At 37.8% G+C, this 17,177-nt stretch overlaps 1 protein-coding gene across 1 annotated transcript; it reads left to right on the forward strand.

Moving 5' to 3' along the window:
• The first annotated feature begins 1,003 nt into the window (after positions 1–1,003).
• On the forward strand, positions 1,004–16,454 carry LOC103285461 (sulfotransferase 6B1-like). Its single transcript, XM_008140870.3, has 6 exons — positions 1,004–1,148; positions 3,438–3,622; positions 6,038–6,164; positions 11,102–11,196; positions 11,342–11,528; positions 16,336–16,454. The coding sequence occupies exons 1-6, from the start codon at positions 1,004–1,006 to the stop codon at positions 16,452–16,454; spliced, it is 858 nt and encodes a 285-aa protein (XP_008139092.2).
• Positions 16,455–17,177: the final 723 nt, after the last annotated feature.

The raw sequence follows: 17,177 nt of genomic DNA on the forward strand, positions 1-17,177 counted from the left end.
ACATTATATGTCTGGGGCATGACTATCTATCATGACTTGACTAGTCAGGGATTTATGATCAGATCATCCTGTGAGGTTACTTCCCATGAAACCTCCTTTTTTGTCCACAATATGTAATCATTCTAAATTTCATTTCTGCCACTATTAGGTATGTCTTTCTTCTTCAGTTATTACTTATATGGTAGACCTCTACTTTTTTCGTGCTCAATTGAAATGCTGATCATTTCTTTGTTGGTATACTTTTTTTTTTTTTTAATGGTTACACAGCAAACAAAAAAAAAGATTCAACTGTGGTTCACTGAAGTAACTGGACACTTCATTGCCATATCTAATTGAATCCAGAAGATCATATTAGTGACAAAAACTAAGAATGACTCAGACAAGTTATTTAATCCATCAAAAACTTCCTGTGTGCATCATAGCTGTATATGTCTCTTTTCTGGCTTGAGTTTCCTGTAAGGTTTATGTTAGTCACAGATTTGTCTGCCAGTTCCTAGAAGAATTTATTTTTTTCTCATTCTATTCCTCCTCTCTTCCCGAAATGCAATATTAGCTACTTCCTCTAGTGTTAATATTAACAAGAAGTTCAATTTTCCCAATCACTTCCACAGTGATATAATTTATTATAGCCACTAAAAGTCTTTCCTTATTTAGGCCAAGAGATTTAATTAACGTCATTCCCCTAAATGACTACATTTTAATAGCTTGAAAACTGTGTATGTAAATTACTCTGAGAGACAAATGGAGGAAATATTTGGTCATATGTGTTATCAGTGAAATTCAGATAACATCATTTTCACAGTAAACTTTGGCTCGGTTATGGTTTAAAAGTTACAGCTGTGAAAACTGCAGAAGGTATATATATGGTTCTCCAGTTGGAATACCAGCTCAGTAATTCTAAGGTTACATTGCTACTGAGCTAGGATAATCAAGGCCCATACTTGCTCTGTGCCTTGTGTAGAGTTAGTGTTTAGTAAGTAATTTTTGCTTGATTTGATGAAAGATGTCATCCCGGAACCAGCCAGGAATGCTTCATAAATTCAAGGAGACCCTCTTTTCTACTTTGTCTTCAGAAGAACTTCTGAATTCCCTGGATTCTTTCCACGCAAGAGAAGATGATGTATTTCTGGTGTCCTATCCAAAATCTGGTAAAGTTTATTTTAATGTATTTTGTAAATGTAGGAATACAATAATAATTATAAATATAATAATGATTTTTACAAAACATTTGTTTTTCAGAATTTTCCACAGGAAATTAAAATGTCCTAAATGCATAGTCTAATGAAAAAGTTTGACAATAGAGAGGCAAAAAAAAAAAAGTGCTTAGAAAAAATTCAACTGGAGAAATTAGAGCTTTACAACATTCTTGTTTCTATTTTATTCATGAAGACATACAAATGTTGACCTATATAATAAGCATGATACCTATAATATTATAAAATTACCTTTATACTTTGTACCAGGCATGGTGATAGTGTTTGCTCCATTTATAGTTAATAATTAATTTATAAATATTATTTTTCTGGGTTAATAAGAACCATAAATACTTTTATTATTAAAGTTTATGCCATGTCATTTAAATTAATAATATATTACTTTTTATTCTTAAAAGTGAGTAGGATATATAATATCCAACTGCCTGTTGCTTTGTCCAGAATAGTGGCTGTGTGTGGCTGAGCACATACCTGCTCTCCTGGATTCAGCAACTAAGAGCCAAGCTCCCTTTGAGTTGTGTGTGTACTAAATCCTTCACTGGATTATAAGTCAGGCCCAAGAAACCCTTCCTTTGGTTGATGCAGAGCTCACACAGGGATGTTTTTGAGAATAAATAGAAACCATATATTTATTTATCTTTTATTGGAAAATTTTGCTGCAAATGGAAATTAAATGATTGCCTTCAGAGTACTTCGGTATTCTCCCTATAGAAAGGGTTGTTCTGTGAATAAACACATCTTGTCTTAAAATGATATATTAGTTTAGAAAGTAATTAGTGATACTTTTAAGAGTCTTGGAACAGGTGGCTAATTTATACCATACATAAACAACCACATATAAGGCTTCCACTGTACATACTGGTGCCCATAAATTGACATCTTCCCACCGGCTGCTAGGAGGTCTCCTTAAACAGCACAAAACTGTGTGGTCTCTCTTCTTCATTAGAAAGAATCAATGTATTTTGTTAAAATAATACAATTTTCACTACTATATGAATCACATTTATATGAATGCTATATGTTTAAATTTAAAATATATACCCCTACCAGTGTGGCTCAGTGGTTGAGTGTCAACCTATGAACCAGGAGGTCACGGTTTGATTCCCGGTTAAGGCACCTGTCCAGGTTGCAGGCTTGATCTCTCTCCCTTGTCCATCCTCTCTGAAAACAATCAAGATATATTGAAAAAATAAGTTTAAAACATATAATGCAAATGAAAGTTCTATTTAACCTATGAATATTTATTTGTCTGTAAAATTGTAATGAGATAAATGGAAACTAAGGCAGATTTAAATTCTTCAGGGACATTGCTTTCAAATTAGCAAAAATCCTCCCCACCCAAATTTCTACTTCCCTGCTTCCATGTACAGTGTCTACCCAAGCATGTCAAACTTGCAGCCGGCCGTGAATTTGAGATGTTTGGTCTACACCATTGGAACACATTTACATTTGATTTATGTAAACACTACAGGCCCGATGCACGAAATTCGTGCAAGGGGCTTGGCCCTCATGGCCCTGCCCACTGGTCGTTTTGGAAGGTTGTTCTGCTGTCCAGTCTAATTAGCATATTAGCTCTTTATTATACAGGATAAAGTGGTATTCCTTCCAGACTTTGAGGTAGCAGGCTTGCATCTCTATGATTTTTGAATATACCATTTGTTCATTGTTCTGATGCTTTGTTTGCACAATTATTTTGTATTTATACACAAACAAAAGTAAGACCCACTGTCTATCTTCAAGGAGGAAATGGGAAGATAGACATAAATACAAGCAATGGCGAGTATACTCTGGGGTCTGTTACTTTGGAGGGACTTGAAGGGTGAGCAATTATTCCAGGGGAGTGGGGACTCAGAAGACAGTTTATAAAGAACAAGATGCATGTGCTTACAGGACTAATAGGAATTATGTGTAGAAAGATCTTTGTATTTGTGAATTAGAGAAGGTGTTAGAGGTGAGTGGTAGCATAGAAGAGTATTTCAAGCTGAGGAAACAGCATACATAGTTCTCATATTGCTTCACGTTTCAAAATGTGATTTTTCCTATATAATGAATTAACATCTTAAGTGTTTCAACAGGTTTCAATGGGTGTCAAGAGGTAAAACTAACTATTATAATAAAATTAATGCATTCATTGCCTTTATAACCTACTGCTAATTTTCTAAATTCATTTCACCAAGAGGGCCATTTAATTAAAAGTGAATTTTGTTTTATTTTTATGTGAAGGCACTCACTGGATTGCAAAAGTCATTGAGAATATTCCCAATGCAGAAATTACTCTAACATCTCCAATTGAATTGGGAGACATTTCTAAATTTGAAGAGCTAAAAATGTGTTGCAAGAGAAGAGTCATTCCCACACATTTGAGCTATAACATGCTACCAGTGGATATTAAACAAAAGCAATGCAAGGTAAGGGTGGGAGCTTGGGAATACCACAAAACTGAGCTTGGGTTCTTGCTCTGCCACTTTCAAGCTGTGTGACCTTGGAAAATTGCTGATGCTCTCTGAGCCTTAGTTTCTTCATTTGATACAGGAATAATGGTATCAGTCTCACACAGTAATATAAAAATTAAATAAGACAATGTATGTATAGGTCTGACCACAGTATCTAGTTTATACAAATTATTTTAATAATCTGTCGGTAATGAAAGAAATGTGAACTATAGTTACACTAGATAATGTCTCATTCCATTCTGAATTTGGTTTTAATCTTTTTACTTTAAATATTGATGTCTAGGAAAATAAAAATTGCCTTAATGTTATTTTAATTACTTTATCATTTGTGCAAGGGATTATATAGGAAGGGAATAAAAAAAAATTTTGTATATAAAGAATAGTTACCTCAAGCTATCCTATATAATAAAAGGCTAATATGCAAATCGACCAAATGATGGAACAACCAGTTGCTATGTTGCACACTGACCACCAGGGGGCAGATGCTCAATGCAGGAGCTGTCCCCCGTGGTCAGTGCGCTCCCACAGGGGGAGTGCCACTCAGTCAGAAGCCCTGAGCTGGGCTCATGGATGGCGAGTACAACAGCGGTAGAGGGAGCCTCTCCTACCTTTGCAGCAGCACTAAGGATGTCTAACTGCCTGCTTAGGGAGTGGGCCTAAGCAGGCAGTCAGACATCCCCTGAGGGCTCCCAGACTGCAAGAGGGCACAGGCCAGGCTGAGGGACCCCCCCGGAGGTGCACAAATTTTGTGCACCGGGCCTCTAGTTTTTAAAATAAAGTTAACACATTGTTATTATTTTAAAAATTAACTATAATTTAAAAGAATATTTTGTACTTTCATATATTTCATATTCAAATTTATGTTTCCATGGAGAAATGCTTATGGAATAAGATTAAGTATAAAGCATGTTTTAAATACATGTATACTGAATAATCTCAATTTAATTAAAATATACATATACACATAAAAAAAGATCTAGATGTAAATATAACAACATGCCAAGTGGTTTTCTATGATATGACATTAGAGTTGGATTTTCTTTTCTTTACAAATGTCTACATAAGGAGCATTTTAAAAATTCTGTTTTGATCAGAAAAATAAATTTGAAAAGCAAAGGCAAGATATATGTGTTTATTGTAACAGGGTCCCAGTACTGAAGCCTCTTTAGACAATGTCAGCCATGTTGCAAAAATAGCAAAAATTACCTAGCAGTCAAATGAGCACAAAACAAAGAAGCCCTTCCTATGATTATAGCTCTATGACCACAATGCGACTATGCACACCATCTCTTCTTCTGCCCAAAGAAAAGTAAATATACTCAACCAGAGGCAAATGGGATAGTTTTGTCTGTATCCCCAGCAAATCTATCAGAACAGGTGAAGGTGTACCTAACTTGATTACACTTTCACTCAACCGAGCATTTTCATTTCAGACCGTCTCTAAGACAGAGAGAGAGAGATCTGGGGGGATAAAGAGCCTGGTGAGCTCAATGACCCTTACTCAGGGCAATGCAATAACACTGATAACAAATGCCTACTAGAGATCGAGCTATGTTTTGTAAACACATTACAAAAATGAGAGGAGTGGGTATTTTACTTTTCATAAGTGAAGAAACTGAAGTTCAGAAAGGTTAGGGTGCTTCTTTAAACAACCACACTAAAGGTACAGCCTTTAGGTACAACCCTTTCCTTTTGACCTCTACTGGGGACTGAGACTCTGGTTGCCCCTGGTCTCCCAGGAGAATGAGCTGCCTCTGTTGCTGATGGCCTAGTGGTCGGCAAACTTCGGCGGCTCTTTGGCCCCTTGAGTGTGGCTCTTCCACAAAATACCACGGCCTGGGCGAGTCTATTTTGAAGAAGTGGCGTTAGAAGAAGTTTAAGTTTAAAAAAATTGGCTCTCAAAAGAAATTTCAATCGTTGTACTGTTGATATTTGGCTTTGTTGACCAATGAGTTTGCCAACCACTGGCCTAGGGGACCAGCTGGACAACCTTCACCTGGTTGATGAGCTGGCAGCATCCCCTGCTGGTTCAGATGCACATTGAGGGTTGAGAAACACTGCCCTGAGCCTGTGTTTAATAATTAGCTGAGGCTGCCAAAAAATCGTGCCTGTCACGCGTAAGTTTAGCTTCTACTTTCTTTCTTTCTTTCTTTTTTTTAACATATTTTTATTTAAACATTTTTTTCAAATACAGTTTACATTTAATATTATTTTGCATTCGTTTCAGATGCACAGCATAGCAGTTAGACAATCATATACTTTACAAAGCGTTCCCCTGATATTTCCAGTACCAGCTCTTACTTTCTTTTAGGAAATGTCTTGTGGTGGGGCTATTTTCACCCAAAAAATAAATTGATTTTCTTTTAACAGATTATCTACATCGTTAGGAATCCGAAAGACACAGCTGTTTCTCTATTCCATTACTACCGAGATAACCCTAACCTCCCCGGCATCGAAACCTGGGCTGCATTCTTAGAGCTGTTCCTGAAAGGAAATGGTAAATATGACAATGGTTTTTCACTCATAATACACAGTGAGCTTTTCTGCTCAGAATGAAAGCATTTTCTTAAAGTTTAAATGGATTCCAATGTCTACTCTCAGAAGTACTCTTTGAATAGATGATTTGTTTGCTTCCAAGCAATTCTTTCTCATCGTGCTTCTTCACAGTCTTATCACCCATGGATAGTACATATTAGCAATTTCTTATTAGCCTTAATCCTGGTCAAGAATCTCTCTCTTTTTAAACAAAATATACATGATCGGTCATTTCAGTGAAATAATATGCACTAATGGGGTACAGCTGAGACCTAGACAGGTTGCCCAAAACATCCTTACTGGTATACAGTATATACCTGATAGATAATAAAGCAACACAACGCAACCCCGAAAAGAACCCTCAGATTCCCCAAATAAAACCAATGTGAAAGAATTAGCCATCCTGGCCTTTGGTTTTATAAACAGTAACAGGAAGTAATTTGTCCTGAAAATACCACAATGATACGTCATTTGATTGAGCTGCGTAGCATATGTTGGTCCTGCTAACTTTTGGGCCTGCATGACCTTTGAATTTATTCACTTTTTCTTGTGAATAAATTCAGTGGTGTCTGGAACACTTAAAAAACAAAAACAAAACCCCTTCTAAATTCCCAAGGTATATTCAGCAAAAATAATATACCAAGACAATACAGAATTTAAAAGAGACATGATTCAGAAATGGTGTGTGTCCGGATGTTTTTCTCTCTTAGTGGGCTTAGGGTAGATCTTGTTAATTTCACTATTTTACAGGGTAATTGTTATGCTCTTGCTTGTTAATTTGAAAGAGGCCACAGCAAGTGTAACCTTAACATAAGGACATTGGGAAGTCATCAGCAATAAATATATACATATATTCCCTTGGGAAGAATATACTATTCTCATACTATTTCAACTCTATTCCCTCATTTAATGGCATGCACCTCTTAGAATCATAAAGTTTCAGGGATGACAGGTACACTAAAGGTCATCTGTTTAAAAACCTCCCAGTGTTTGAATCAACTTTACAACATCTCCAAGAATTGTAGAGGCTGAGCTTGAACCACTTAACCTTGACAACGGGTTCACACTCCACACTCCTGTTCCAAAGGAACGCTGTCATCTTGGTACTTCCAAAATGTGGGGGGAAAAATTCTTACCATGTGATACAGACACTGAGCTAAGTGCTATGCAAACATGATCTCTTTTCATCCTCACTAGACCACAGGAGGTAAGTGTTATTATCCTCATTTTACAGGTGAGGAAAATGCAGGCCTCGGGAGGCCAAAGAATGTGCCCAGAGATGGGTAACTAATAAGGAGTAGGGCCAAGATTTAAATTCAGATGTCAGCTCCAAAATCTTTGCTCTTATCACTGTGCCATAACTCATCCAGCCAAAAAAGTGTGCCCCAATCATTAATGCCTCTTCCCCATGTCAGTCTTCTAAATATTTGAACATGCCTCACTCTGCCTCTTTTCCATTTTTGGAATAAGCAGAGTTTAAATACATACATTAGTTTTTTAAAACAGATCTTGAGCCTGCTTTTTCTCAAGAAGAAAAAAAGTTGTGTTTGTCTCCCATTATTACACACTGTGGCTCACTCTTCCTCCCTCACCACTGCATGAGCTCTGATTTGGCCTTCTCTGTAATTTTTCAGTGCCTCAGGGTATGGTCTAACTGATTCAGTTGGAGAGATTATTTTTCTGTAAATGTAGGCACAGAGCGCTGGCCAGTGTGTTAAGTGGTTAGAGTGTCGGCCCATGCACCGAAGGGTCTCGGGTTCGATTCTGGGTCAATGGTACATACCTAGATTGCAGGTTCGATCCTGGTCCCAGTTGGGGTACACGCAGGAGGCAACCAATCAATGTGTCTCTTTCACATCGATGTTTCTCTCTCTGTGTCTCTCCCCTGCCCTTCCACTCTCTCTAAAAGTCAATGGAAAAATATCCTCAGGTGAGAATTAACAAACAAAAAGATAAAGATAGTGACACATTTATCTAATCATCTAATTTGTCTTTCACTCGGTTTAAAAATACACTTTAGGTTTTCAAATTAAACGATAACTATAAATTATATCCTGGAGATATCCTGGCAGATTAATATTCCAATGAAACACGTCTTCGCATTTGCTCTTTATTCCCTGTAGCCCCCTCTCCAGTTTTATATTAGAACTCTGTTTCCTAGGCCACCTCATCCCAGTGAGTTTTGTTTTCTGCGTGATTATCTACCATCAGAACGCTTTCTAGAAACAAAACACTAAAGTGATCATTACAACTGGATGTAAGACTGGGGCGGAGGGTTTGCAGAAATTTATGGGAGTTTTGAAACAGCTGAAGAATAGGAGAATGTGTTAATGCAGGACAAATCGGTTTGCCAGGCAGCCTTGGGGCCCTTGAGACTGGAAAATGAATCTGCAGTGGTGTAAATACAGAGGTATGAATTTCTTCAGCAGAACTCAGCAGTAGTAGGTGAGATGGAAAGGAGGTGAAGTGTTTTGATCCAATAATGAGTGTTTCTTGGATGATTAAAATAGGCTGTAAGGGGGCAAGGAAATGCAGGTATTGATGAGAAAATTGTTGAGGGGATGTACAAAGGGAAGAAAGTAAAGGGAGAAAGGGAGAAAAATAGTCAAAGGAGAGTATTGCAGCAACTATCTAATAACGTTGCTACAGTTGGTAGTAAGACCTGAGATGCCACAGAAGACTGTATTCAAAAACCAGAGTCTTCCGTGACTGTAATGGAGAGATCAGGTCAGTTTCCGGCTGAAACCAGGATGGAAAGGTGCTAGAATCAAAGGACATGTTAAAGGAGCCTGGATTGTCTAGGAGGGAGGAATTCTGGAAGTCCCTAGAAAACAGACTGCCGACTCGCTCTCCAGGTCCTAAGATACATGAATTGTTTGAGAAAGAGCAACTTGTATTCAAGGCCATTGAAGAGGATCGAGTAATTTGTGGATAGCAGAAGGAAGGCCATCCAGGCATATGTTAATTAAGGCCAGGAGGTGGTGGAATAATTTTGCAATTAAGTGAAGGATAAGGAGAAAAGTATTTCCCATAAAAGCAAGATTTCGAATCTCAATTTTGGAAACTATATTTTCTTTAAAGCTATAGGTCTACTCATGACCTGGTCCATGAGGGTTCTGATTTAAAAATCAACACTAACTGTAATTTCCTCCATTCGTGAGAAAGGCCCAGGCAGACAATTTCTTTAGATTCTTTTGGCTACTTTGAGTCCTTTTGGAATAAGGGAGAGTATAAATGAATTAGTTAATAATAGAACAGCTGGCTCTCAAATTATGATCAGGCTAGGATCCAAAGGTTTCTTCTTAAATCTATTTTGGATATATTGGAATACATTTTCTACTGAATAACCATAATGGGCAGGTCAATTACACTGCACGCCCCCATCCCCACCCTGCCCAGCCCACCCAGTGTGACTCTTAGTCCCTATCCCTGCCTGGCATTCAGCCATAGAAGCATGGGCTCCCCCAGATCCTATTGAGGGCTCCACATTATCAACTCTAGGCAGTGATATTACCCACAAGGGCTGGGCTGTGGCTGCTGGTGGGAGTCAGAGAGGTCAGTTAAGACTGTGAGGTAGTCTGGCAAACTAGGGACTAGTTAACTTCCTAAATTTGTGTGAGAGAAAAATCAGTTTCCCTCCTAATGAACACTAAGGTGATCATTATAACTGGATGTAAGGGCACATGTGTTTGTGCTTGGGAAAATGTTGTTAATTCTTAGAAGATAAACCCTTATGACTGATATAGTAATTTGGGTAATTCTAAGACAAAGTATTAGGTAAGGCACTGAAATAGCAGTGAGATTGCTGATAACCAAAAACTGTATCTGGACAGCTCTCCTAAGAACCAGTTCTGATTATATAGCCCTAAGGTCCTGACTCTAATGATAGCACTGTAGTCCCTTGTTTCAAAAATCTGTTCTAGTTATTTTCTTGCCCTTTGCTTCCTTGGGAGCGGGAGCCATGAAAAATTGCTCTTAGTTTGGAGTTAATTTTACTTTTAATTATTCAAAGCTTTAATGTTCAAACTGTACTAGTATATAGCACAGTGTCTGGCTTAATAAATGTTTTTTATTAAAATAAATCAATAGTCGGCAGATCTTCAAGGAAATCACTAGTAGAGTAGTTCTTTTATGACTGGGGCACTAGCTAGTATTAAATCTTTGCATGATAAAGATTGCTGGAAAGATGTGTATTAAATTATTGTTTTATGCTTTAGATTGTCAAGCTAGTCATTTTGTGTGTGTGTGTGTGCTGATAAGTTGCTCACTGTTTGCTTTTAATCATCACAACTAAAGAGGTTACTTTGCATGATAGTATTTTACTTTTAAGCCCTGGAGATTTTTAAGTTTGTCAAATTAACAAAACATTAAAGAGACAATATAAACTACTTACAAATCCCTAAGTCTGTAATTCTCAACCTTGAACTAAGATACCTGATAGAATTATATTTTTGGGTGGTGGTGGGGGGGGGAGTTTATAACTTTTTCTGCTAAGAAGTTACAATTATGAAAAGCATGTCAAAATTACAGAAAGAAAATGACAAATTCTCAATGTTTCTCTATGTCTCCCAAGATTTAAAGTAGTTATCAGAACACAATTATTGGGAAAATGTGTATCTGTATTTCTGTTGTCACTTTTCCTGATGATAAAAAAAAGTTATTAAAAATAAGTAAAAACCCCACACAGCTTTATTAAAAGGTGTCCCTACCCTGCTTTATTTCACAATATTGCATTTAGTTGAAACAATAGTGAAATCTGAGCTCTTCTAAGGAAAACTTCTTCATTCTCGTGTCTAAGATGTATGAGCCTTGCTTTGACAACTTGGCAGAAGTAGGAAGACCCCAGGGACCCAAAGCCGTAATGTTTAATATTAACACAGCAATTCACTTTCCTTCTAGTTGTGTATGGATCCTGGTTTGATCACATTTTAAGCTGGGAAGACCGCAAAAATGATAAAAACGTTCTATTTATCTTCTATGAAGATATGAAGAGAGTAAGTCTTTCCTAACATTTCAACAATCAAAATATAAGTCAAATTCAGCTAATACAGGATATCAATCTATGAATTCTGTTTTCAGGTTTGAGAGGATGAACTAGTGTTTTGATGAATAACACTTATTTATTTGTTGATTGCTCAGGATCTTTCTAAAAGCATAAAGAAAATAACGACTTTCCTCGGTATCAATGTGAGTGAAAGTGAAATTAATCACATTGCTTGGAAATCATCATTCAAGGAAATGAAAAACAATGCAGCCAAAGAAAACTGTGATCCAAATAAGACCATCTGTGCCCTCACATCGAATAAGAACCTAGTATTTAGGAAAGGTAAGTCAGAAAGGGCGGTGGTGCTTTGCCTGGGGCTTATGCTTGGAAGTGAAGTAGTTCTATTTTGCCTTTTCAGCCCCCATTTCACCATCGTGCATCCCATTGCTTGCACAACAGCTTACACATTGTCATCCATCAGGGATGAAATTCTTGAGCTGCATTCTTTCCAGACTTTGAGATGTGCATGCCCAATTAGGACCCAATTGAGAGAAAAACACAGGTGGCAAACAGAAACGATACAGTTATTTGAAGAATGTGTCTCAGGTCTTCAGACCAATAAGTTGCCCTGAATTTTATAAACATGCTACTAGTCACAGTGAATCAAATGCAGTCCTGTCCCCCCCACTGGAGCAGGTCACTTCGAGCACGGTACATGACATGTTTTCTTCAGGAGAGAGGAAGGAACGGATGAGTGTGGACAGTGTGTCTTCCCAAACTCACCAATCAAATAACTTACCCTGCAGAAGTAAGTAAGGGGTGGAGAGAGAGCTGGGGTTGTTATTTAAGGACGTGCTTCTGAATGGAAACACAAAGAGAAGGAAATAAATCTCTGCTAAGTCCTAATGTGTAACCTAGAAGCAGGTTGGGAATTAAAAGCTAACAGCAAGAAAAGAAGCTCGGAACTAGCAGCACTAAAATGGTGTATGATGTGGGAAGCAGAAGGAGGAAGATGAAGGGATGGGGGCCAGAGAGCAAAAGCTTTGATGGGTTTTCAGTGGTCTTTTTCTTTTTTTTTCCTGGCCTGTTTGTTCTTTTAAGAAGGGACCAGATATGATCAGACACATGTGGAAAATTGATTAGAAGAGATTGAAAGCTGGGGCAGAAAGTCCAGTAAAGAGGTTGTTGTAATAGTCCAGGTCTGAAACATTGATGGTGGTAATCTGGGCACTGGCAGTGAGCCTGTTGAGGGGAGCTCAGCTTAGAAGTCAGTTTAGGAGCCACTAGCAGATTGTGGAATTTTTTTAAAAATATATTTCTTTATTGATTTCAGAGAGGAAGGGAGAAAGAGAGAGAGATAGAAACATCAATGATGAGAGAATCATTGATCGGCTGCCTCCTGCACGACCCCCACTGGGGACTGAGCACGCAACCCAGGCATGTGCCCTTGGCCGGAATCGAACCTGGGACTCTTGAGTCCGCAGGCTGACGCTCTATCCACTGAGCCACACCGGCTAGGGCAGATTGTGGAATTTGGTAAAATTGTTCAGGGTGAGTGGGAAGGCCTAGTGGAGAAAGGGACAGAAAGGGAAGCTCTAGGAACCCTGACATAAATGGGAATGAAACAACCCAAGACAAGCCGAGAAAGGAGATCAGCCAGAATTGAAAAGAAAGACAGGGTCAAACATGACCATTTATCATTCGTGAATTCTGAGAGTGGGGATGGAAGCCAGGTTGAAGGGTTTGAAGAAATGAGAAATAAAGAAAGGAACAGCAAATAAAAGCCACTCTTTTAAGAAGTTTGATAGTGAAGGACGGCGGCAAGATGATATGGGAGTTTGAGAGAGACTCAGGGTCAAGAAAAGTTAGGAAGGGTAGGAGAGAGAAGATAAAGGGAAGACAAAGAATTTAGAAAAGGATGCATGAAGGAAGGTGAAATGAGCAAAGGGGAGAGAAACAGAAAGAGATTGGGAGGGACCATGGTAAAGAGGATGATGAGAAAGGAAGTTCTGATGGCTACTGGAGTCCAGTGCTATTGCTGACATCTTTCATCACTGCCCTTTCATCACTGATCTGATTAGCTAATTCTCAGTATTCACATATCTTATCATGCAAACTTGAGAACTTTTACTCTAATGATAATAGAGTTAATCTCTGACCTGCCATGCATGTGATCCTAGCAGGTATTTTCAGGTGAAATCGTATCAACAAAATTGTGGCTGACAACATTCATTGGAATGCATTTAAATTCTATCTAAAAGTGGTTTCTTTATCTTATACCTAACAAAGCACAGAAGGTTGATAGTAGAAAATCCTCACTGGTACTAGTTACCCTGAGCACCAGTTGGTAAATTTGGACTATGTGAGGAACTAAACAAAGGATGTTTGCTGGCTGGGGAGTTGGGGGTGGGGAGTGGCGGGGGGTGCAGAGGATCCATTCTCTGAAAATAAGAGTTTCAAAGAAACTACTGAAGTCGTTGATCCAGAATCGGTGGCACAGAGAGATAATCCTCACTTTACAGAGGAGAATTCATGCCTGCAGCTGTCTTTACTTTAAACTCAGAAATAGAGCTGATATTCTAGGAAATGACTATGGGGCCAGGATAAGGTGATAAGCAAGGATAGTCCTCATAAGTGTCAGAAGTTTGAGGGCTCTTACATACCAAAATCTAGGGGGAGAATTATAGGTATGGAAAGGCGTATGGACAGGATGTATGTAGTAATGTTGCTTATAACAGTGAAAACCTAGAATGTACTTAAAAGGTCACTAATCAGAAACTGTTAAACATATTAAGTCACATCCATATAGGGATTTCCTATGGAGTCATGAAAAGTATAGAGTAAAAATAACTAGCATTTGCTGAGTGCTTTGCTATGTGTCAGGCATACTACTTGGTTTGTCTGGATTTTGACAGCAGACTTTTGAAAATGGTATTCATATTATTCACACTTTACTGAGACACCAAACACCTGAATAATTTGTCCAAAGACACACAACTAATAGCTGGTAGAGTCAAGACTTGAATCCCAACAGTCTTACCTTACTCTCCCTAGCTTTCATTGTTGGCATATAAATACTAATATGGGAAGATGATAAAGTATAGTAAGTGGGGGATACTGAGGTTATAATTGTATGACTTAAAATGTGGTTTATATGCATTTATATATTTGCAAAGAAGAACATCTGGAAGGATGCATGCCAGCCAATTTGTTAGCCATGTTAGCTGAATACATTTCCTTGATTTGTTACCTTCTTTTGCTTACATGTAATTCCTCTAACCTAAATATATAGCTACGATTTTATTTTTTAAAAGAATTTAAAAAAAAAAGTAAAGAAGTCAGAGTGAAAGAATAAATCAGAAACCAAGCAAACAAAAGTCAGGTCAAAAGAAAGAAGGCAGCAGTGGGGTACTCTAGAAGCAGTGTCATGATGTCATTTCTTGACTCTGGGATCTTCCCTCTGATACTTTCTTCTTTTTTTTTTAAATATATTTTATTGATTTTTTTACAGAGAGGAAGGGAGAGGGATAGAGAGCTAGAAACATCGATGAGAGAGAAACATCGACCAGCTGCTTCCTGCACACCCCCTACTGGGGATGTGCCCACAACCAAGGTACATGCCCTTGACTGGAATCGAACCTGGGACCTTTCAGTCCGCAGACCGACACTCTATCCACTGAGCCAAACCGGTTTCGGCTGATACTTCCTTGTTTTCAAATGGAAGAGTTCCACATTACTTCCTTTTAAACTCAGTCTTTTGGATGAGGAATCAACACCAAACATTTCTTAAGTTGTAATATAAATAAATTTCTTTGCTGTTCGTGACATTGTCTGACATTCAATCAAACCACAGGTTTTACTGAGCATCTACTCTATAGTCAGCACTGGATTCAGGACTGCAGGAATACACATGAACAATACATCACAGACCATAACTCAAAAGAGTTTATAGACTAGTTGGAAAAAATATATAATAGAGAACGACTTATGACTGTCTGCAATGGGAGGCAGTGCTCCAGTGCAGCTAGACCCAGGGATGAAGTGTAGGGCTAGAAGTAACAAAAAACCAGGGTGGGCAAGATCTGGGGGTGGGGAATGGCCAGTGTGCCTAATGGATGTGAGAAGGGCAGTTCCGATGCTGTGCCAAGGCTGAGAAGGTGACTCAAGAGAACAGGAGAGGCTGATGGACTGCGCGAAGTACAGTTGTCCCTTGAATAACATGGGTTCAACTGCGCAGGTCCACTTACACACAGATTTTTTTTTCAATAAATACTGTAAATGTATTTTCTCTTCCTTATGATTTTCTTAATAACATTTTCAAAATGTGTGTTAATCAATTGTTTATATTATGAGTAAGGCTTCATCAGTAGACTATTGGTAGTTAAGTTTTGGGGAACCACAAGTTATACATGGATTTTCGACTGGGGAGAGGGTGGATGCTTCTAATCCTTGCAGTATTCAAGAATCAACTGTATTTATCTTATTTCAATTCTCTGTTATCAATATTGTAAGATAAATTTCCTCAAAATGAGACCAATTACCCACCCCTGCGATGTGTTATCAGCACAGCTATTGCTCTGGAGATGCACAGACAGGGAAATAAATGAAGCATCATTCTATCCACTGTCTGCCTTAGGTTTTGATTAGGTTTAGGTGAGGTAATTTTTTTGCCTGCTATCATAAAACTTAGGACATTTGTGTATTTTTAAAATATTTTTTAAATTGATTTCAGAGAAGAAAGGAGAGGGAGAGAGAGATAGAAACATCAGTGATGATAGAGAATCATTGATTGGCTGCTTTTGGCATGCCCTCCCCACTGGGGATCAAGCCCTGACCAGGAATCGAACCGTGACCTCCTAGTTCATAGGTCAACGCTCAACCACTGAGCTACACTGGCTGGGCATGTTTGTGTATTTTTAATCTTCCTTTTTTTAAAAAAGAAATAACTCTTTAAACTCTACAAATTGACATGCAACTATTACTAAAGAAATTAGAAACAACAGATAAGCAAATGAAAAGAATAATTTCCCCATCATCTTATCACCAAGAGGTGAAATTGTCCACATTTTATTATAAATCTGACATTTTTCTTTTGTGACTGCTATACATTTAAATTGGTTCTTGTCTGATACATTTCCAATTTTTCCAGGAGCTGTGGGTGATTGGATAAACTACTTTACTTCAAAGCAGAAGAGAATATTTGATGAACTATTCACAGAGAAAATGAAACACAGCGAACTAGCAAGACACTTTGAAGATTACTCTTAATATAAATGGAAAATGAAACCAATTTCCATTTCATGCGATACAGTGCTGGTGGAATACATAAATATTTTTCACCAATGTGGAAAGCAGATATTTCCTTCAATGAGAAACAAACACTTTATGAATGTGTCAAAAGTGCCATGTGTGAGAGACTATTATTATCATATTTTATAGTAGCAGAGAATTATTAATAAAAGAAAGTATGTACTTTTTGAATAGCTAAATTATATGTCTGCTTTCAGTATATTTATATGGCAAGGAGATTACTGTTATTCAGAGAGCATATCACTGTGGGTGTCCTATAAACTACATTAACGTACAACAAAAGAGGTGAGGAATTGTCTAAAACAACCAGTGTCTGAGAAGAATCTATTTTCTGGCTGTTTGGACCAGCATGACCTCTAGACACACATTTTTATTTCAACACTCCCTGGTGCCCAGGTGGAAATATTTTCTAGTGTCAGAGCAATGACAAACATCATCTACTAAAGTGAAAACACCTAATAGGTCAATTACATCAGATGATCACAATCTGGTATTTTGGTGAAATGAAGAATGAAAAGATACCCTTTTATACTAAATGAACACTGGTGTGTCTTTCCAGTATGTCCCTTATCTTAAGTAAAGTCATTCAAATTACAAAATTTCTTATTTTCTAGTTTTGAAAAGTATAATTTTCCTGAAGTTATTATCTTTTTTACAATATTTTGAATATGTATTCTTTCT

Source organism: Eptesicus fuscus, chromosome 7 (genome assembly GCF_027574615.1).
Source record: "Eptesicus fuscus isolate TK198812 chromosome 7, DD_ASM_mEF_20220401, whole genome shotgun sequence".
In the NCBI taxonomy this organism is placed as follows: domain Eukaryota; kingdom Metazoa; phylum Chordata; class Mammalia; order Chiroptera; family Vespertilionidae; genus Eptesicus; species Eptesicus fuscus.